Source organism: Schistocerca piceifrons, chromosome X (genome assembly GCF_021461385.2).
Source record: "Schistocerca piceifrons isolate TAMUIC-IGC-003096 chromosome X, iqSchPice1.1, whole genome shotgun sequence".
In the NCBI taxonomy this organism is placed as follows: domain Eukaryota; kingdom Metazoa; phylum Arthropoda; class Insecta; order Orthoptera; family Acrididae; genus Schistocerca; species Schistocerca piceifrons.
The window spans coordinates 113,426,733-113,448,967 of NC_060149.1; the positions used below are offsets into that span (position 1 = coordinate 113,426,733).

At 38.3% G+C, this 22,235-nt stretch overlaps 1 protein-coding gene across 1 annotated transcript in view; it reads left to right on the forward strand.

Moving 5' to 3' along the window:
- The window catches only part of LOC124722915 (synaptojanin-1), a 138,333-nt gene extending 116,805 nt beyond the window's left edge, over positions 1–21,528 (forward strand). The window contains exons 17-21 of the mRNA XM_047248066.1: positions 3,922–4,112; positions 8,250–8,429; positions 12,443–12,605; positions 12,780–12,955; positions 19,971–21,528. Of these exons, the coding sequence (XP_047104022.1) occupies positions 3,922–4,112; positions 8,250–8,429; positions 12,443–12,605; positions 12,780–12,955; positions 19,971–20,339 (1,079 nt within the window). The 3' untranslated portion in view covers positions 20,340–21,528. The remainder of the gene's footprint in view (positions 1–3,921; positions 4,113–8,249; positions 8,430–12,442; positions 12,606–12,779; positions 12,956–19,970) is intronic.
- The last annotated feature ends 707 nt before the right edge of the window (positions 21,529–22,235 follow it).

Here is a 22,235-nt window from a genome sequence, read left to right on the forward strand (position 1 = left end):
GACGCTGTTTATCAAGCGTCTGCAGAAGAATTAAACGATTTCTTCTCAACAGCCGTAAACTGCCACGCAGCGACAAATTACCAGCCCCAAGATATCAATCTCTCGAGAGACAAGTTTTTCCTAAAACATGTCACTACCGGCACAGTACACAAGGCAATTATGAGAATCTCTTCCGAGGCAGTAGGAAATGATGGAGTGAGCATTGGCATGATTAAGAACGTCGTAAACACTATTACTCCAGTTATCACAGACATCTTCAACCTGTCCCTTGTCAGTAGTACATATCCTACTGAGTGGAAGCAAAGCTTAATTCAACCTATACCCAAGACTGACAACCCTAAGTCGCCAGGTGACTACAGGCCGATCAGCATACTTCCTGCAATATCTAAAGCCCTAGAATACATCGTCCATGAACAGCTGACGGATTACCTCAAAACTCATAACATCCACGACAAATATCAGTCAGGCTTTCGAAAGCACCATAGTACAGCAACTGCATTAATCAAAGTAACTGATGACATTAAACATGCTATGGACAGACGTGAAGCTACCATCCTAACACTGCTTGACTTTAGCAAGGCTTTTGATACAGTTGACTTTGATATATTACTAATTAAAATGAAGCAGCTGAATTTCTCAAACAGCGCAATACACTGGTTCGACAGCTACCTCAAAAACAGAAGTCAACAAGTCATTTGTGGGTCGGAAAAGTCATCATGGAAAAACGTGCACTCTGGAGTTCCCCAAGGCTCCGTCCTTGGTCCATTACTCTTCTCACTGTACATTAATGATATTTCTTCAGTGATTCACTCCTGCAACTACCATCTATATGCCGACGACATCCAACTGTACATAAGTGCAAGCCCCAAGAACATTGCTGACGCAGTAGCGAGTATGAACGCAGATCTTTGCTCTGTTTCTCGATGGGCACAGAACCTAGGTCTGAAACTAAACCCCAAGAAATCCCAGGTCATACTTATATCTCATCCAAAGTTAATCAGTCGGTACTTTCGCAAAACAGTCCCTCAAATACTCCTCAATGGTACCCAACTACCATACCAAAAAACAGTAAAAGACCTTGGAATAATCTTGGATGAACACCTAAACTGGGAAGAACAAACAGTCACAGCTTGCCGGAAATCGCTCTCCTCCCTACATGCAATTCAAAAATTTAGAAAAATATTTCCAACCCATGTTAAACAAAAATTAGTCCAAACACTAGTCTTGCCTAATCTTTACTACTGTGATGTAGTTCAACATGGCACAAATAATGAAAATTCGAGATGCCTCGAGCTAGTGATGAATGCTTGTGTTAGATACGTATGCAACATACGGTTGTATGATCATATCAGTCCTTCATACTCCCAGCTAGGTTGGATACGCCCACATAAGGCACGCGATCTCCACACGATGTGCTTACTTCATCGATTTCTTAGCCACTGGTGCCCCCAATACTTATCTTCTCACATTAAACACCTATCATCATTCCACAACCGCAATACCAGATCGGATACGTCTAGCATCTTGGCTGTACCTTTACATAACACAAAATCTTTCTCCGTGTCATTCTCCATCTCAGCCATACGACTATGGAACGCGCTCCCCTGTGATCTGCGTCTTATCCAAAACCACTCAACATTCAAGAGGGAACTTAAGACTTACATATTAGGGACGGTATAGCCACCATTGTTGTGCCCCCCCTTATCTTTTTCTTTCTCCTCTCCATCATAGCTTCGAATTTTACCATTCTATTTCTCTTCCTCTAACCTATCTACCTCTTCTATATCTCTTTCACCCCATTCCATCGTCTTATGTCTCTGCTTGATGAGAATAACTCACAAGCTGCAAGAATATAACGAGAAAATTCCCAACTAGCAATAGGACTGAAACTCATAAAAGAAAAATATGTTTACTTTCATATACATAGTCATTATTATTATTATTATTATTATTATTATCATCATTATTATTATTATTTTTATTATTGTTGATTGTTATAATTATTTTTTTATTGTTATAATTATCATTGTACTACTTTTATAATCTCTATTTTTTTCTTTAACATTAATACTGTATAACATGTTATGTGTCCTAATTTTCTGTAGACACTGAAATTTGTTGAATCTGAGTATGCCTGGTTAGGTGTAAGAGAGGGCCTGAAGGCCCTAATCTTGCCAGGTAAAATAAATGCATAAATAAATAAAAATAAATAAAATAAATATACAGGTGTGTCACATCCAGGTTAAGCCACTCACTGATGATTTGATTGTGCAATTCCACCAAATTGCAGGGGTGCTGATGTCAGCATTTTCCTGCCATTCCAACATATCCCACAGATTTAATATGGAGTTAGAGTCAAATGATTTTGCAGGCCATGTGAGATGTAATAGAGTGAAGGAGTGTTCCAAAAACCAGTCACATATTCTTGCAGCCCATGAACTTTGCTGTTGTCATCTTTATGTATCTGTGTGAGCAATGGCCCCTTGCAAAGTGACTGACTCCAAATGTTCATTGCATGCAGTTCCCATCACAATGTTATTTCCCCAACAGATTGGGATGGACCTACATTCACTGCCTGCAACAATTCCTGTCGTGTTTGGAAACAATTTTTATTCACAAGCCTTAAAACGTGTCTCTGGCCCCTCTCAATCAAGATCTTTTTCCAACATTGTGTTCTGTGGTCCCACATGTTATACCACTGCTTTTAGAAGCTTTGAACAGTCAGCCATGAAACACCAACAGAATCCAGCAACTGTGGGTTGGTATGGGGCACCCTCTGCTGCGCATCTTCAGTGCAGGGAATTTTTGTTAGTACTCAGTCACTGTTCATTAGGTCTTATTATTAAAAAGGAGGTGACACAATAATTCTTGTTTCATGGTAAACATTCAGTGGTAGATCTTAGATATCACAAAGATAATGTTCCCTCATGCATAAACGGCTGCATATGGCAATCCCAGGTGTTTGATGAATGGACATCACATTACTTCCACAGAACCATATAGGGCTGTCAGTGGTCTACTGTGGACCAGATCATCACCTATTTGACCTATTTGAATATGGTTTTTCAGGAACCAATTTCCACTAGGGCTGTACAGAGACAAATGCAATGTGTCCCTTTGTTCAACACAGAGTTAAGTGCCCAGCATTAACCCACAAACACTATGGAACAGTTGCAACGTGTAACATGGTCCAGTGAATCTTGTTCGTTGGTGTAGCTATTAAGGCAATTGACACCATGGCTGTTGTGAATGGCGCAAGAAGCTGTGGAGACTGTATGTCAGTAAGGTAGTGTCCAGGCAGGAGGTGGCTTAGTTATTGTCTGAGCCATTTACACATGATCACATTGTCTAGCTTTGGTTATCAAAGACTGGTGCACGTTAGGTGGACATTCTTGCATGTCTTTCTGACATTAGAGTACTTCGTTGGAGATGCATGTTTCAACAGGACTGTGTGAAATGTCACTACTCTTCGGTTGCCCCCAAGTGAATTTGTGACTATGGCTTGGCCTCCCATATCACTTGATCTTAACCCATTTGATCATTTATGGTATACTGTTGATATCCAACTATATTCAGTACGCCTAGCACCAACTACCTGAGAAAAATTGTAGGTAGCACTGCAAGGTGTGTGAATCAATCTCTCTAGAATGATTTGACCACCTTGTGGTGCCCATGCTGCAGCATGTTACTTTAGTTTGAGGATTCACAATGACTTTATCACACAATTTGTACTAATCACTGACTTCATGACGTAATGTAATCACCAGGTTGCTTCTGTGATTTAACTACTGAGGTAACATTGGTTCTGCAAATTTTAGACAAACATCAGTTATATGGTGTATGTTTTCACACAGTAGCAAACACGATTCTGTTGAGTATTGTTTTAGATCTCAGAAAGTTTTACTGTTTTTATTTTTGCAGACTTACCAAGTGATTGGAATCCAGGGAGGCTTGTGCATTATGGACGTGCTGAGCTGAAACAAAGTGACCATAGACCAGTTATCGCAGTAATTGACATTGATGTGGGCCACGTAGATGAAGAACGCCGAAGCCAAATATTCATGGAAGTTATTCAGGATATTGGGCCTCCAGATGCAACAGTAGTAATTCAGGTATAGACGATGTAGATGTTACTTCAATTAATGAGCTTTTGGAAAAGAATTAGCATAAGGATCATGCTGACAGTACTTGATAATATATGATCTCACATGTAGTTGGTACAATTGACTGTGTTGAACAGCATATTATGTGTAACATGTGTCCTGCCCATCACTGTCATAAAATAAAGAATACGAGCATAGTTATTTGTGCCTAGGTGCTCACAGTTACTGTGTAATGTATCATACTGCTGTGTAAATCCATGTGATTCATACCTGAATGTGGTACGGGTGCTCCAGGATCAGAAAACAATAACTGATTAATTGATCAGGAAATGGAAGAAAGTCAATTATTACTTACTGAAAATCAAAATCAATAAAATAACCTAAAACATAATAAAAGCTTCTGAATACTGTTTGGAGCCAATGTAGGTATGAGGGTGAGGAAATAAGATTGCGTGAGGAATGGAAAAAGATAGGAAAACTTCCATGGAATCATTCTGTGCCCACTCGTCATTTGCACTGAATGTTTTTCGTTTGCTCATGTTTGTCACCCTCCCCATGAACCATGGACCTTGCCGTTGGTGGGGAGGCTTGCGTGCCTCAGCGATACAGATAGTCGTACCGTAGGTACAACCACAACGGAGGGGTATCTGTTGAGAGGCCAGACAAACGTGTGGTTCCTGAAGAGGGGCAGCAGCCTTTTCAGTAGTTGCAAGGGCAACAGTCTGGATAATTGACTGATCTGGCCTTGTAACAATAACCAAAACGGTCTTGCTGTGCTGGTACTGCGAACGGCTGAAAGCAAGGGGAAACTACGGCCGTAATTTTTCCCGAGGGCATGCAGCTTTACTGTACGATTAAATGATGATGGCGTCCTCTTGGGTAAAATATTCCGGAGGTAAAATAGTCCCCCATTCGGATCTCCGGGCGGGGACTACTCAAGAGGATGTCGTTATCAGGAGAAAGAAAACTGGCGTTCTACGGATCGGAGCGTGGAATGTCAGGTCCCTTAATCAGGCAGGTAGGTTAGAAAATTTGAAAAGGGAAATGGATAGGTTAAAGTTAGATATAGTGGGAATTAGTGAAGTTTGGTGGCAGGAGGAACAAGACTTCTGGTCAGGTGACTACAGGGTTATAAACACAAAGTCAAATAGGGGTAATGCAGGAGTAGGTTTAATAATGAATAGGAAAATAGGAACGCGGGTAAGCTACTACAACCAGCTTAGTGAACGCATTATTGTGGCCAAGATAGATACGCAGCCCACACCTACTACAGTAGTACAAGTTTATAGGCCAACTAGCTTTGCAGATGACGAAGAAATTGAAGAAATGTATGATGAAATAAAAGAAATTATTCAGATAGTGAAGGGAGACAAAAATTTAATAGTCATGGGTGACTGGAATTCGAGTGTAGGAAAAGGGAGAGAAGGAAATGTAGTAGGTGAATATGGATTGGGGCTAAGAAATGAAAGAGGAAGCCGCCTGGTAGAATTTTGCACAGAGCACAACTTAATCATAGCTAACACTTGGTTTAAGAATCATGATAGAAGGTTGTATACATGGAAGAACCCTGGCGATACTAAAAGGTATCAGATAGATTATATAATGGTAAGACAGAGATTTAGGAACCAGGTTTTAAATTGTAAGACATTTCCAGGGGCAGATAGGGACTCTGACCACAATCTATTGGTTATGACCTGTAGATTAAAACTGAAGAAACTGCAAAATGGTGGGAATTTAAGGAGATGGGACCTGGATAAACTGAAAGAACCAGAGGTTGTACGGAGTTTCAGGGAGAGCATAAGGGAACAATTGACAGGAATGGGGGAAAGAAATACAGTAGAAGAAGAATGGGTAGCTTTGAGGGATGAAGTAGTGAAGGCAGCAGAGGATCAAGTAGGTAAAAAGACGAGGGCTAGTAGAAATCCTTGAGTAACAGAAGAAATATTGAATTTAATTGATGAAAGGAGAAAATATAAAAATGCAGTAAATGAAGCAGGCAAAAAGGAATACAAACGTCTCAAAAATGAGATTGACAGGAAGTGCAAAATGGCTAAGCAGGGATGGCTAGAGGACAAATGTAAGGATGTAGAGGCTTATCTCACTAGGGGTAAGATAGATACTGCCTACAGGAAAATTAAAGAGACTTTTGGAGATAAGAGAACCACTTGTATGAACATGAAGAGCTCTGATGGAAACCCAGTTCTAAGCAAAGAAGGGAAAGCAGAAAGATGGAAGGAGTATATAGAGGGTCTATACAAGGGCGATGTACTTGAGGACAATATTATGGAAATGGAAGAGGATGTAGATGAAGATGAAATGGGAGATACGATACTGCGTGAAGAGTTTGACAGAGCACTGAAAGACTTGAGTCGAAACAAGGCCCCCGGAGTAGACAACATTCCATTGGAACTACTGACGGCCTTGGGAGAGCCAGTCCTGACAAAACTCTACCATCTGGTGAGCAAGATGTATGAAACAGGCGAAATACCCTCAGACTTCAAGAAGAATATAATAATTCCAATCCCAAAGAAAGCAGGTGTTGACAGATGTGAGAATTACCAAACAATCAGTTTAATAAGCCACAGCTGCAAAATACTAACACGAATTCTTTACAGACGAATGGAAAAACTGATAGAAGCCGACCTCGGGGAAGATCAGTTTGGATTCCGTAGAAATACTGGAACACGTGAGGCAATACTGACCTTACGACTTATCTTAGAAGAAAGATTAAGGAAAGGCAAACCTACGTTTCTAGCATTTGTAGACTTAGAGATAGCTTTTGACAATGTTGACTGGAATACTCTCTTTCAAATTCTAAAGGTGGCAGGGGTAAAATACAGGGAGCGAAAGGCTATTTACAATTTGTACAGAAACCAGATGGCAGTTATAAGAGTCGAGGGACATGAAAGGGAAGCAGTGCTTGGGAAGGGAGTAAGACAGGGTTGTAGCCTCTCCCCGATGTTATTCAATCTGTATATTGAGCAAGCAGTAAAGGAAACAAAAGAAAAATTCGGAGTAGGTATTAAAATCCATGGAGAAGAAATAAAAACTTTGAGGTTCGCCGATGACATTGTAATTCTGTCAGAGACAGCAAAGGACTTGGAAGAGCAGTTGAACGGAATGGATGGTGTCTTGAAGGGAGGATATAAGATGAACATCAACAAAGGCAAAACGAGGATAATGGAATGTAGTCGAATTAAGTCGGGTGATGTTGAGGGTATTAGATTAGGAAATGAGACACTTAAAGTAGTAAAGGAGTTTTGCTATTTGGGGAGCAAAATAACTGATGATGGTCGAAGTAGAGAGGATATAAAATGTAGACTGGCAATGGCAAGGAAAGCGTTTCTGAAGAAGAGAAATTTGTTAACATCGAGTATAGATTTAAGTGTGAGGAAGTCATTTCTGAAAGTATTTTTATGGAGTGTAGCCATGTATGGAAGTTAAACATGGACGGTAAATAGTTTGGACAAGAAGAGAATAGAAGCTTTCGAAATGTGGTGCTACAGAAGAGTGCTGAAGATTAGATGGGTAGAACACATAACTAATGAGGTGGTACTGAATAGGATTGGGGAGAAGAGGAGTTTGTGGCACAACTTGACCAGAAGAAGGGATTGGTTGGTAGGATATGTTCTGAGGCATCAAGGGATCACCAATTTAGTATTGGAGGGCAGTGTGGAGGGTAAAAATCGTAGGGGGAGACCAAGAGATGAATACACTAAGCAGATTCAGAAGGATATAGGTTGCAGTAGGTACTGGGAGATGAAGAAGCTTGCACAGGATAGAATAGCATGGAGAGCTGCATCAAACCAGTCTAACGACTGAAGACCACAACAACTACATGTTTGTCACAGTTTTCCCACGTATCATCTTCCACTGGAAACTGTATTAGTTTCATAGTATTGATCTTTCCTAAGTAGTCACTGTCCTTCCTTATTTACTGTCTGCGTCATTAATTAAAACCCTTCTGCTATCAGCCACTTCATTACATTGAATCATTTATAGCACAAAACGTAAATACATTTATTTCCTTACTTCTTATATGCAGAAGATTATTTGTTTTTTATGGAAGCTGCATGTTCTACATTTTTTACACATTAGTTAAATTTGGTAATAATATATCATAATGTCCAAGTACTTAATTCACAGGCAGTTGATTCTGAAGCTACGGGAGAAGATCTGTTTGATGATAATTTCATGATGGCACTTCTACAAGAACTGAGTCAAATTGGAGAAGTAATTCTTGTCAGATTTGTTGAAGACACAATGTGGGTCACATTTCGTGATGGGCAATGTGCACTGGTGGCAGCCAGCAAGTCTCACACACAGGTATGTCGTCGTTATCACTTATTTACATAGACATAGTATATTACCCACTAGAGTTGTTGAAAAGAAAGGATGCATTTATGGAGGTCAGAGTTGTCAACGAGAATGCAAACTTAACACTAAAATCAATCAATTATACTGAGCTCACATAAGAGTGCACATGGAACTAAATTGCCTGGTTGAAAAGAGTACTTACATACATAGGACATTCTTGCAAGTTACAGAATTTCGTAAATAAGTGCCTGGACCTTCCAGAAATCACAAATGTTAATTGATAAATAAATTCAGTGTGTGGTAATAACTGATGACCTACTCGTTGCCAGTCAGTGACTATAATATCTACGTCACGATGAACAAGGCACAGCATGTAGTATCGCTCCTCCTCCTTGGAAAACAGTGATCCACAATTTCGTAGTAGACTATAACTTCTTGTATCTAGACTAGTGTATGGCAGCATAGGTGAATCCTTGTGTTCTGGTCATGTTCTCAGGTCCCATCATAACCCCCAGCTCAGAAATCACAACATATTTAGCGGACCTTAAACATGGCTGCAAAACAGCAACTGTGTAAACCTGAAGAGGTTGAAAAATCAGCCAGGAGGCGGCCTGCCGAAGAAGATATTTTTACAAATATCGAAACCTAGGTCAAGGGCTAATAAACCTTTATTTGCAACTGGTTGGCTGACTTTTCAACCTCTTCATATTTGAAGGAAATAGCTAAATATTTGTGAGAACAAAGATTATAAATGTTATTGATATCTGTTTCACTCACAGCAATATACGCACTGCTCTTAGGTCCCAACCTAACCACAACCACAACCACAACCTTGTAATTCTAGGGGGAGGGGGGGGGGAATCAAATATTGGTGACCATAGTGAAAAAGAGAATGATTTCAATTTCAGTGCTAGAAATTCATTGTCTTTGTTCTCACCTCTCATTGGTTACTTGAAATTATCATCCCATTGGCTATACAAAACTGATCCCTTGTCATTCTCTGAACAATAGAGAAACACCGTCACGACCGGCAATGTCCCATATCTTCACAAAAAACAAAAATAGTGGTACTGCAAATGACTGATTTAAATAGTAAGCAAAAAGAAAGTGAAGATAAAAAGTAGTGTAAATCATTTCTTTTTGTTTATTTTATTTCTTCTTGTATTATAAGAATGTAGAAAATCAATACACGACATAAGTTTATAATAGATATAATGTTAACTTTTTTACACATATACTTTATGTTAATAAAATGGTTAGTAAGTTTGAGTGGTCAGAATATGTTAGAAATAAAATTTTTTGTACTATCTTAAAAAAGGGGTCATCTTTTATTCAGGGTCAAATATTCTTGGATAAATATGGTATTTTGTTTGTGATTACTTTGAAAACGAAAATCTTGTATACTGAACTACTATTTTAAGTATAGTCATCACAGTTGCCATTGATAACATAGCATCTCTATCTTTTAGCATTAATATCTATTATAATCTGTTTTTTTTATATAAAGAGACAAGACAATAGTTTACTCAAGTGTACATGGAAACATAATCTGTAATACTGATATGTTAAATGTGTCTCAGTACAGTGAAAATAAAGATATGAAAATATAGATAGGAAAGGTTTTCAGAGCCATTGAGGCCTAGCAGTCTTCTGTAGTTACTGTTAATCACTGGACCCAAAAACCTGGCATAGTTGTGGCTTACCCATTAACACAGCAGTTGTGGTGCAGAAACTAAAGAAGGCAGTGCAATGCTGCAGAAGCATGGATTCTGCACCTTCATCTGCTGGTTATGAAGATTAGTCAATAGAGTGGTGAACTGTCATGATGTACACTGTTTGTGTGTAAGTGAAAAAGAAAAGACTAAAGGTAGGTGACTTGTTCTGGCATCTGTTTGATTAACTAATTCCATTGATTAGGTCTTTACTTAGTAGTCTATAAATTCAATAGCAACCTCTGCTAATGACAGAAGCAATAGATTATTGTATAATTATGTTTCTTGGAGAAACATGTCTAAAATAAATTATTCAAACACCACATTTTCCTGCCTATGCCAAAGTGCCTCATTTTTTGGAGTCCATTTTCTCGCAGGGGTGTTCCTTATCTTAAATGTGGCACAGCTTCACCTCAGCTGAAGTATTTTACTCAACAAGATTATTCCAAAACCCAATTTGTGGAACACTTAGGGTTCCTCATTGTACCCCATGCTCTGACATTTTATGTCGAAAGTCACAATGTGTGAATGAATTGATAAATACACTTGGACAAAGCTATTTCTTCATCTGGTGTTGTAAATATCTTTTATAATCTAACTATTACTTGATGATTGATCAAATAATTGTTGTAAATGAAGGTCTTGCAACTTAGCCACAATCCAGTCTGAAACAAACACATTAAGAGCTGCCCGGTATAGAACTATAAATATGAATCGTTTTATAGTGGTAAAGCTGTCATCAACCCAAAGGTTAGTTTGACATCACAATGAACTACCAAGCACAGTCCTGTTAGAGGTGGTATGCCATTGCGAGCCTCGAAAATTTGAATTGATTTACTACACCAATTATAGGGGAACCTACAGTTCGACGTGGTTTGTGAACCACAGTGTAACTCAGCATTTTTTCAAGTTAACAAACATTGTGAGATGTGAAAGAAAAGTGACAGATAAAAATTCTATCACTAACTGGGGATTGAACCCAGTACCTTTGGATCCATACTCTGGCACTTCTGCAATGAACCACATTTTTTGTATTAAACTGATGAATAAATTATTTCATGTTCCTTAATTGGTGTACTTTCCTTTCTGCTGCATGTATGATGCAAAGTAACCTGAATGTGGAATGAATGTGCAGTGTGATATATGAATACTGTATGTTTCATTTTTTTTACTTAGCATTGTATGTGTTTACCGCATTAATTGGCTTTAAATTTAATGCTTACCATAGTCACCATAAATTACTTTCAGTCTTTCACCCAGTAAGCATAGGGGAGTGGAATACATTGTTTTATCTCTCTCTCTTCATGTTGTATGAAACTAGGATCTTTCTTAATGTGGTTCCCTAGTCCAAATTGTTTTGGTCCCCACTTCAAGTCCTCAGTGTATGTTATTGGGCACGTAAAATTTGCTGTACACAAATTAGAACTATCAGATAAAGTACCATTTTAGAATTTCCATTGCTTTGACATTATGATAAAAAAAAGACAACATTTCCCACCTGGACTATTATTAAATATACTGAATTTAATAACAGTCCAGGTGGAAAATACCATTTCTAAAATTCTGTAGGACTGTGGATACAAATAAACAGAAATTTATGATGAAAGATTAAAAAATGTCTTTACACTGTGTTCAGATTTCCATCAGATCATTTCACTGTAATCGTTATTTTCTTTGATAGAAGTACAGGCAAGAGTGCTTTACAAAACCTGGAAATAAATACATCTTTCCCTTGGAATACCATTTTTCCAATCCTTTTTTCTGAAATTGAAAGTGTTTCTCTGTACTTTCCATTTTCACATTTGCCTTCTTCCCACCAACTACCATATACCTTCTTTGAAACCCTTGTATTTTCATCTTCTGTATGTATTTGTTCTCCATTCCATTCAACTATTTTCTTCTTCCATCTGTGTATCACTTGCATTTGTATGAAGCTTTCCTCTAGAAATTATCGTCACGTCTGTTGTACATGTGGTGCTTGTTTTATCAGAGTCTTAAATTTCATAGTACCTGTTGTAAGAAAGTCACTGATGTAAATATTGTATCCACACCATTTCCAGGCAAAAACAGTTTCTTCAAAAGCAACACATTGTATGTGCATTTGATGAGTAATATTAGTGTGATTACCATGGAATGTACAGTTTTTTTTTATAAGCACTGTGCATATTTGTTTGAATGTTTAAAACTAAATTACATGTATTTCTCATCATTAAGTCCATTGTTACATGCAAAACTTTTTTCATTTAATTTTTGTATTACACATTAATAGCAAGCCTTCTTTTAATGGATGGTGATTCTCTCTTATTCCAGATTTGTGGTCATGCATTGAATCTTTCCTTAAAAACTCCAAATTGGCAAGATCAGGCCCTGAAGGAAATAGAGCTCTGCAGCAATAACACAATACCTTTATGCGATCACATCGAACCTTTACCTGAGCTATCAAGTGATGTGTCATCCACAACTGATCAAGAGTGTAAGTGATAATCCATTAAGAATAATCTGAAAGTAAGAAGATAATATCAACTTACCCTCACATATAAAACTGTAAAAGCAGTATACTTACTTTAGTACAAATGTAAAAAGTGATATTAAGTTAAAATACATAATAATACACATTTGTGAAACTGAAATACAAATTTTCTCATAGGTACAGACAAAGCAGATTACGTGTATAGTGTGGATAGATCATACAGTCCAAGTCCTGGTGAAGAGTCTGATGTGCCGCTAAAGGCACCTCCCCGACCAGCCCCTCCTGGTCGACCACCTCTGCCGAGTGTGTCACCTGGAGCATCACCATATCAACACAGAAAACAAGTTCCTAAGGTTTGTTTTTGTACAGTTATTACTCAAATCCATAATCAATTAAGATTAAAGTTTTAAAGTTTCTTTTGAGTAATATAATATGGGGCACATTCATTTCACTAGCTGTAAGTACTGTTTTAAGCTGTGGCTAAGCCACGTACCTGCAGTACCCTTTTTTCCAGGATGCTAGTCCTGCAAAGTATGCAGGAGAGCTTTTGTGATGTTTGGAAGGTAGATGAGGTACTGGGAAGTAAACCTGTGAGAACAGTTCGTGAGTTGTGCTTGAATCACTTAGTCGGTAGATCACTTGCTCACAAAAAGTAAAAGTCCCAGGTTCGAGTCACAGTCCAGTATACATGTGTGTCATCTCCCTGTTTTGCAAGCTAGCACACTGTGTGTTAAGCTGTATTAGCAAGTCACAATATTCTGAACACACACAATCAAAGAAATTAGTCATTCTGTTTGTTATGAAAGGATATATAAATAAAAGAAGCATTACTGTGACTGTAGCCTCCATGTCTGTAGGATGCATGTTGCACAATTAAATCTGGTACCCCCTCCCAATACTCTTTGTGTAGTTCAGCCTCATTATTAAGGACAATTCATGTGGTAGTGAGAGGATTATGGTGAAAGTGATCAACAAGTAAATGAAGTTGTTATTCTTACAATCCATCCATTGTGAACCAGGGTTGTATCTGCAAAGACTGCAGAAGTTAACTTCACTTTGGTCCAGATAAGGCATTGCAAATTTTAGTGAAGAATATTGTATTGCTCACAAGACAATTTCCTATTATTTGTGACAGAATGTTCCTTCAGTTTACCACTCATTCAGAAAAGTTTTGTTTTGGTTGTTTGTAAAAGTGATATACATGAGAATTACAAGCAATCTACATCAGTGTGAGTTCGACATTTTTGATAATGAAAGGAGGGAACAAGTGCAAAACATAATCCATGATATGTTCTTACACCAGAAACGTAAAATAAACAACCTATGTCATCGAAGTGCAACCGTAAACACAAAACTGGACAAAAGTAAATATATTGAAAACGTGAAACTATTACGCACACCCAATACCTACTGTGTTCTTAACAAAGACCCCACAAAAACCTTTAATGATGAAATTAAAAACTTAACCAAGTCCTGCAAAAGTATAATACACGATTATGAAGTTAAATATTTGATCAGCATGAATCCAACAGCACGTAAATTGTGTGGACTCCCTAAACTACACAAAAAAGACCATCCTCTAAGACCACTTGTTCCAACTTACACTGCATCAAACTAGAAAATTGCCAATGAATTGCATTCCTGTATGAAAACCAAAACAAAACTCAAATCTAAGTTTGGAATTGTAAACTCAGTGGACATTGTGAACAAAATTAAAGACCTTCCAATACCAAGTATTGCAAAACTAGTATCCTTTGATGTAAGCAGCTTATTTACAAATATACCTACACAAGAATGCCTTGATATTCTGACAGAACTATTATACAGAGCAGGTGTCAACCCAGTACTAGTAGAAGGCATAAATTTTGCCACCCAAACGTGTCTGAAACAAAATTATTTCCAATTTGAAGGTACCCTTTATAAACAGCTAGAAGGATTGGCAATGGAGTTCCCTTTCAGTCCCCTCTTAGCTGAAATATTCATGGACAATTTCAAAAACAGTTCCTAGAAAATGAACCCCTCAGTTATAATATTAAATACATCTACATCTACATTGATACTCCGCAAGCCACCCAACGGTGTGTGGCGGAGGGCACTTTACGTGCCACTGTCATTACCTCCCTTTCCTGTTCCAGTCGCGTATGGTTCGCGGGAAGAACGACTGTCTGAAAGCCTCCGTGCGCGCTCTAATCTCTCTAATTTTACATTCGTGATCTCCTCGGGAAGTATAAGTAGGGGGAAGCAATATATTCGATACCTCATCCAGAAACGCACCCTCTCGAAACCTGGCGAGCAAGCTACACCGCGATGCAGAGCGCCTCTCTTGCAGAGTCTGCCACTTGAGTTTATTAAACATCTCTGTAACGCTATCACGGTTACCAAATAACCCAGTGACGAAACGCGCCGCTCTTCTTTGGATCTTCTCTATCTCCTCCGTCAACCCGACCTGGTACGGATCCCACACTGATGAGCAATACTCAAGTATAGGTCGAACGAGTGTTTTGTAAGCCACCTCCTTTGTTGATGGACTACATTTTCTAAGCACTCTCCCAATGAATCTCAACCTGGTACCCGCCTTACCAACAATTAGTTTTATATGATCATTCCACTTCCAATCGTTCCGTACGCACACTCCCAGATATTTTACAGAAGTAACTGCTACCAGTGTTTGTTCCGCTATCATATAATCATACAATAAAGGATCCTTCTTTCTATGTATTCGCAATACATTACATTTGTCTATGTTAAGGGTCAGTTGCCACTCCCTGCACCAAGTGCCTATCCGCTGCAGATCTTCCTGTATTTCGCTACAATTTTCTAATGCAGCAACTTCTCTGTATACTACAGCATCATCCGCGAAAAGCCGCATGGAACTTCCGACACAATCTACTAAGTCATTTATATATATTGTGAAAAGCAATGGTCCCATAACACTCCCCTGTGGCACGCCAGAGGTTACTTTAACGTCTGTAGACGTCTCTCCATTGATAACAACATGCTGTGTTCTGTTTGCCAAAAACTCCTCAATCCAGCCACACAGCTGGTCTGATATTCCGTAGGCTCTTACTTTGCTTATCAGGCGACAGTGCGGAACTGTATCGAACGCCTTCCGGAAGTCAAGAAAAATAGCATCTACCTGGGAGCCTGTATCTAATATTTTCTGGGTCTCATGAACAAATAAGGCGAGTTGGGTCTCACACGATCGCTGTTTCCAGAATCCATGTTGATTCCTACATAGTAGATTCTGGGTTTCCAGAAATGACATGATACGCGAGCAAAAAACATGTTCTAAAATTCTACAAGAGATCGACGTAAGAGATATAGGTCTATAGTTTTGAGCATCTGCTCGACGACCCTTCTTGAAGACTGGGACTATCTGTGCTCTTTTCCAATCATTTGGAACCCTCCGTTCCTCTAGAGACTTGCGGTACACGGCTGTTAGAAGGGGGGCAAGTTCTTTCGCGTACTCTGTGTAGAATCGAATTGGTATCCCGTCAGGTCCAGTGGACTTTCCTCTATTGAGTGATTCCAGTTGCTTTTCTATTCCTTGGACACTTATTTCGATGTCAGCCATTTTTTCGTTTGTGCGAGGATTTAGAGAAGGAACTGCAGTGCGGTCTTCCTCTGTGAAACAGCTTTGGAAAAAGGTGTTTAGTATTTCAGCTTTACGCGTGTCATCCTCTGTTTCAATGCCATCATCATCCCGTAGTGTCTGGATATGCTGTTTCGAGCCACTTACTGATTTAACGTAAGACCAGAACTTCCTAGGATTTTCTGTCAAGTCGGTACATAGAATTTTACTTTCGAATTCAATGAACGCTTCACGCATAGCCCTCCTTACGCTAACTTTGACATCGTTTAGCTTCTGTTTGTCTGAGAGGTTTTGGCTGCGTTTAAACTTGATACAGATATGTAGATGATGTACTGTTTATGTGGACAGGTACCAACAGACAACTGAACACATTCCTAGAACATCTAAATTCACAACACAAAAACATACAATTCACCATGGAGCTAGGTGAAAAATCCATTAACTTTTTAGACCTTAACTTAGATATCACCACAAATACACATACTTTCAAATTTTACAGAAAACCCACAACAATGTACACAGTAATACCCTCGTGTTCACAACACCCAATAACACACAAATATGCAGCCTTCCATTCCATGGTGCATCACCTCACATCCATACCAGCGTCAAAACAAAATTTCCAAACAGAAGTAGACACCCTTAAATATATTGCATATAACAATGGCTGTAACCCTGTATTAGTTGACAAAATCGTGCACAAGAAACAAAGAAGGAAAATCTTGCCCTACATTTATGCCCCCTCTGCAATAACAACCACACCAAAAACCAACTGCTGTACTATTCCATATCTAGGTTAGCTATCGTACAAACTATCCTAGGCAAAAGACTGAAACCCCAAAACTATAAAACATCATTTTATGTAAGAGGCACTACAGCTAATCTCCTATTCACCAGCAAGGACAAAACAGATAAACTAAGCAGGAGTGGGATCTACAAAATAACCTGCACTGTCTGCAATAAACTGTACATTGATCAAACAGGCCGGGCCATGTCAACAAGGCTGACTGAACATGAATGTAGCTGGAGATTAAATAAATCAGACTCCACCTTTGCTTAACATGTGCTCAAAGGACGACACAAATATCTAACATATACAGAAGTGCTATGATTAGTTCATCAAGTTTTTGTACATAAATTGTTTTTTTTTGTGTGTGTGTGTGTGTGTGTGTGTGTGTGTGTGTGTGTGTGTGTGTGTTTACTTTTAGTTTTTCTCCTTTATTATTTCTGGAAACATCCCCCAGGCTGTGGCGAAGCCATGTCTCCCCAATATCCTTTCTTCCAGGAGTGCCAATTCTGCAAGATTCGCAGGAGCCATGTCTCCGCAATATCCTTTCTTCCAGGAGTGCTAGTTCTGCAAGATTCGCAGGAGAGCTTCTGTGAAGTTTGGAAGGTAGGAGACGAGGTACTGGCAGAATTAAAGCTGTGAGTACGGGTTGTGAGTCGTGCTTGGGTAGTTCAGATGGTAGAGCACTTGCCTGTGAAAGGCAAAGGCCCCGAGTTCGAGTCTCGGTCTGGCACACAGTTTTAATCTGCCAGGAAGTTTCAAGTTATGTGATATTTATCATTTCCATAGCTACTAGTTTCATGGATAAAATGATTCAGTGGGGTACATTTTTGAATATTTCTTGGAGAGGGTGAGTGTATTCTTGAATAAATTGTACATGGTTCCATTTAAAAAATTTAACCTCTACCCCATATCTCCTACATCTGTGGTGATACATAAAACACATACCTTCAGCAAGTATTACCCAATGAGGATAAAAGCATTGTTGGAAACAATTTTTCATTTAATGCATAAGAAAAAAGTTATTTTGGGTGAGCAATATAAATGGGACACTGTGTATAGTGGGAATGAGCAAATACAGAAGTTCTGAGGATTGGCATAGTTTTTACAGTTCAGAAGAATGTTTCTACTTGACTCCATTTTTGTTTTCTCCTCCAAGTATTACATGTAAACTGCATTCACTACTGCTCAAGTTAGCTTCTCGTGAATGATACAACCATTCATCCATATGATTGTCTCTCTATGGAAAATTTGTCACTGTTATTTTGCATCAGAAGGGGCTAGCAACTATTAAGTCACATCGTCTTGCATCTCATGTGGAAAGGCTTTTTCACTGTAACATTTGTTATAAGGGGGAGCACACTGAACATGTCAGTGACATTCGCTTACTGGAATTGTCAGGTGAAACCAAAGAAGGGCACAGTGATTCTATAAAACTTTGCCACCATTGGGTACCTGCAGACATTTCTGATGCATTACATCATAATTAGGATTCATATCTGTAGAAATTATAGTTTGTGTAAATTTTTTTAGATTAAAATATGTGTTTCTATGGTAGAATTGTAATTGACATTAAAGTAGAGGTTCCACTGTGGAAAAATCAAGCTGATGAGATTTCAATAATAATATTACCATTTGGGAGGGAGCTGCGAGTGCCATCTAATGTCCTCTTTTACATGGACAAATCTTTGCATACTTCACAACAGTGGATCTCCTCTCCCTGGCCCCACCTCCCACCCCATCCCCCTGGTCTCTCTCTCTCTCTCTCTCTCTCTCTCTCTCTCTCTCTCACACACACACACACACACACACACACACCACCACCTTTCTTTCTAATTGTACACTTTTTTGTCTACATATTCTACGTAATATATTGTTTCCTAAAAATGATTATCTGTTTGTAAATCAAATACTGTACAGAAAGTGTTTCCATTCTTCATTGGCCTATGGAGGGTCAACTAGATGGTTAGATATAATTTTGTACCAATGCTCACATGAAAACAGTCATGACTACTGAGTACACAATTTTGAAGTGTTTGAGGTAAGTTAAATCAGTATTTCTTGGATATCAGTTATTGTAAACTGCTTGTTGTAGGAGACTCAATCACAACATACTTACATAACACCCCACAGGATAATAAAAATGGCTGACCCAAGTAAGGAGGCACTGTGTGCATGGTCGAAATGGTACTAGACTTATTCAGGAGGAAAGAGGTTGAAATTTGTCTCTCAATTCTGATTTATTTTTCATGTGACATCCTGAAATAACTTCAAGTAAATTCTATGATGATAGTTGAGAGTTCTTTCAGCAAGGCTGTAGTTAATTACTTATCCCCTTTGTTATGGTGCTGAATTAATACCTGATGTGTTCTCATCAATTTAGGTGGTGCTGTGTACTCTATTCAGAAGAAGCAATGCTCAAATCCCCATCTTAACATCTTGATTTATGTTTTTCATTGTTTCCCTAAACTGATTAAGTGAATGCTGGCACAGCATCTTTGAAAAGAGAATGTCTGATTTCCTCCCTCATTATTGCTGTGTTGGAGATTATGTTCATCTCTAATGACTTTGCTGTCAGCACAGTGTTTGATCCAAAACTTGCTTCTCTCCTTTCTTCCAGTACCTTTAATTTTGCAGACATAAAACTTTATCCAAATACAAATAAATCAATAAAATTATTCAATTTCCTTCATGTGTGACTTACAAGGGACTGGACCATAGAATATGCCAGAATGAGGAGTATGTTTGTTATTGGAAAAAAAAATTACCTTTTTTGATGGCCTATAATCCATTTCCTTCCTATGAAGTGTGTTTAGTTGTAACTTAATTGTCTCTATTAGTCTAGAAACTTCCTGTTTAGTGCTTGTTTTATGACTAAAAGTACCTTTAGCTTTTTACATACTGTCTAAATGCTGGCTTGATGCGTTAGAAGTAATTTGGCATTATTTATAATTTGAGTATCATGATGATTCAAACACTTTTCTTACAGGCAGGGGTGATCAGTGTTCCTTCAAAACCCTTACCTGTGCAACAGAAAATTCCTACCACCCCTCCAGAGACAGTCTACAATCAACAGGAAGACAGCAATGCAATATATGAGGAGATTCAGGATGACTACTGCCCAGCAAGACCAAGTGGGCCCCCTCCACCACCTCCACGATTAGACTCATCAGGTAGTAATGCACAAGAGATGGAGCCACCACCTCTGCCACAGCGGCAGCTACCACCGCCACCTATCCCTGACAGAGCACAACCACCACCAGTACCAGCAAGAGCTGGTGTTCCTCCTCCAATTCCTGCAAGGGTAGGAACTGCCAACTCCACTCCACCTGTCACCCCACGTCGAACCATTTCATGAAAAAGCTACTACTACTGCTACTACTTTCTTGTAAGAGAAATTATTCGTGTTTATGGTACCTGGAATTGTGCAGTTTGCACATGAGCTTTGGTGTATGCTGTTTAGCAGAAAAATTGTACCAATTATCAGATGTATTTCTTTTAGAGTTACAAAAGTGTCACTGAGCTGAGACATTACTTTATGCTGTAAAGAAATGGCCTGCAGCACAGTTTCCTAGAACCATTGTGAGGCTGAATGCATATGAAGAATTTATTATCATAAGTAGCCTACTATTTATGTGCGGAAAGTTTATGAACACAATGAAGCGTTAATTTTTAAAAATACTTAGAAATCGAGCAAAAATGTATATACTCTGTGCGTAATATATTTATGAATAGTTGTTTGTAGTAACTGAGTAACTATTTATTACTGAAAATCTGATAGTTATGTACTGTTGGTAATTTCATGTTCCACGAACAATATATTGTAATGTGTTGATGTAGTTTGTACAGTGAAATATTAATTTATCAGAGTCTAGTTCATAATGTATTTGTACTATCATGACAGAAAACCTTAGACAGTATTTACAGTATTTTTCATTTTTAAATGACATTTTCCTATTTTAAGGAAATTGTTTTTTGGTGGATAAATGACAATATCTCAATGTCAATATGCAAATTTCAGTGACCTTAAAAAGTTGGCACCATTTCTTTGCAGAAATATAAGACTGAAGTTGGTCTCCTTTGCCGTTCAAACATTCCACTTATTTTTAGATAAAAATGTTCCTTTTTTTTCTTTATTGTTTGTTTCGTTTTTTACTTCATTTACTCCCAGTAATGTGTTTTTTTATGAAGAAAATACTCATTGTGTTTCTTTTCTAGTTATAGCTTTACTTGATAGTTAAATTACACAGATTGTGCCAGTGAACTGTGATCCTTAAAATGTTATAAATAGAGGTTTTATATGTTAGGCATATTTCAAAGCATTTGAACAGATGTGATCTGTTGCTTTGAGCTTGTTATTCTTGTTTGTATACCCTGACTCTTCCTGTCCCCCCCACACATATTTATTGCAATAATGATGAGAGCTTGATGACGTGATTATGTTTTAGTAACTGTGCTTCAGTATTAGAAATGAAACCGGAATGTGAAATAGTTGTGTGTTGGAAAACACAATACTGTTAGTAAAAATATATTGTTTTGTTAGTCAATTTGTGACTTGTTATTACATTCCCCATGCCAAGTAAACACACTAATGTGACATGTTTTGGTTCTGTCTGAACAGCTCTTAAGTGTAAGTATCTTCTTAATGGTAATCAAATGAAGACTTCTAGCCCCCGGTACACAATAATAATTTTTGGCAAGTACATCATGTATATGTAGGGTTATTTGGTTCAGAACTGTGAAATACTGAGGTGAGAGCTTACTTGTGGGTTGTTTGCTTGTAATTTTCTATGTTGAGCTAATTATGCCATCTAACTTCATATGTAAGTTATATGCATCCATAGTGAAAAAACATTGAGAAGCTTATTAGGGCTGAGCAGTGAATTGCGTACAGATATTTACAATTCTTAATGTTTACACTCACTATAAGTGCTTGTTTAAACTACTAAAGCATGGGCACATCTATTAAGTTTGTTAAATCTTTACAGTGACATTTTGTACCATTGAGTTGACTGTACTGTTTGAGCAACAGTTCCAAAATGTGTCGACACCTTCTGCATGTTTGTTAAAACCCCTTCTGTACTGCAAAGCTTTGTAACTTTGTATCAGTGGTGAAACAGTGTTTCATAGTTTTTTAATTAGGTCTACAACCTTGTTTCCACCATTTTGTTAATGAATTTTGTGGCTTTATTGTGAAAAACGTAAAAGAAATTTACGATTGAAAGTATTGGCCATCGCTGGTGACTACTCTCTC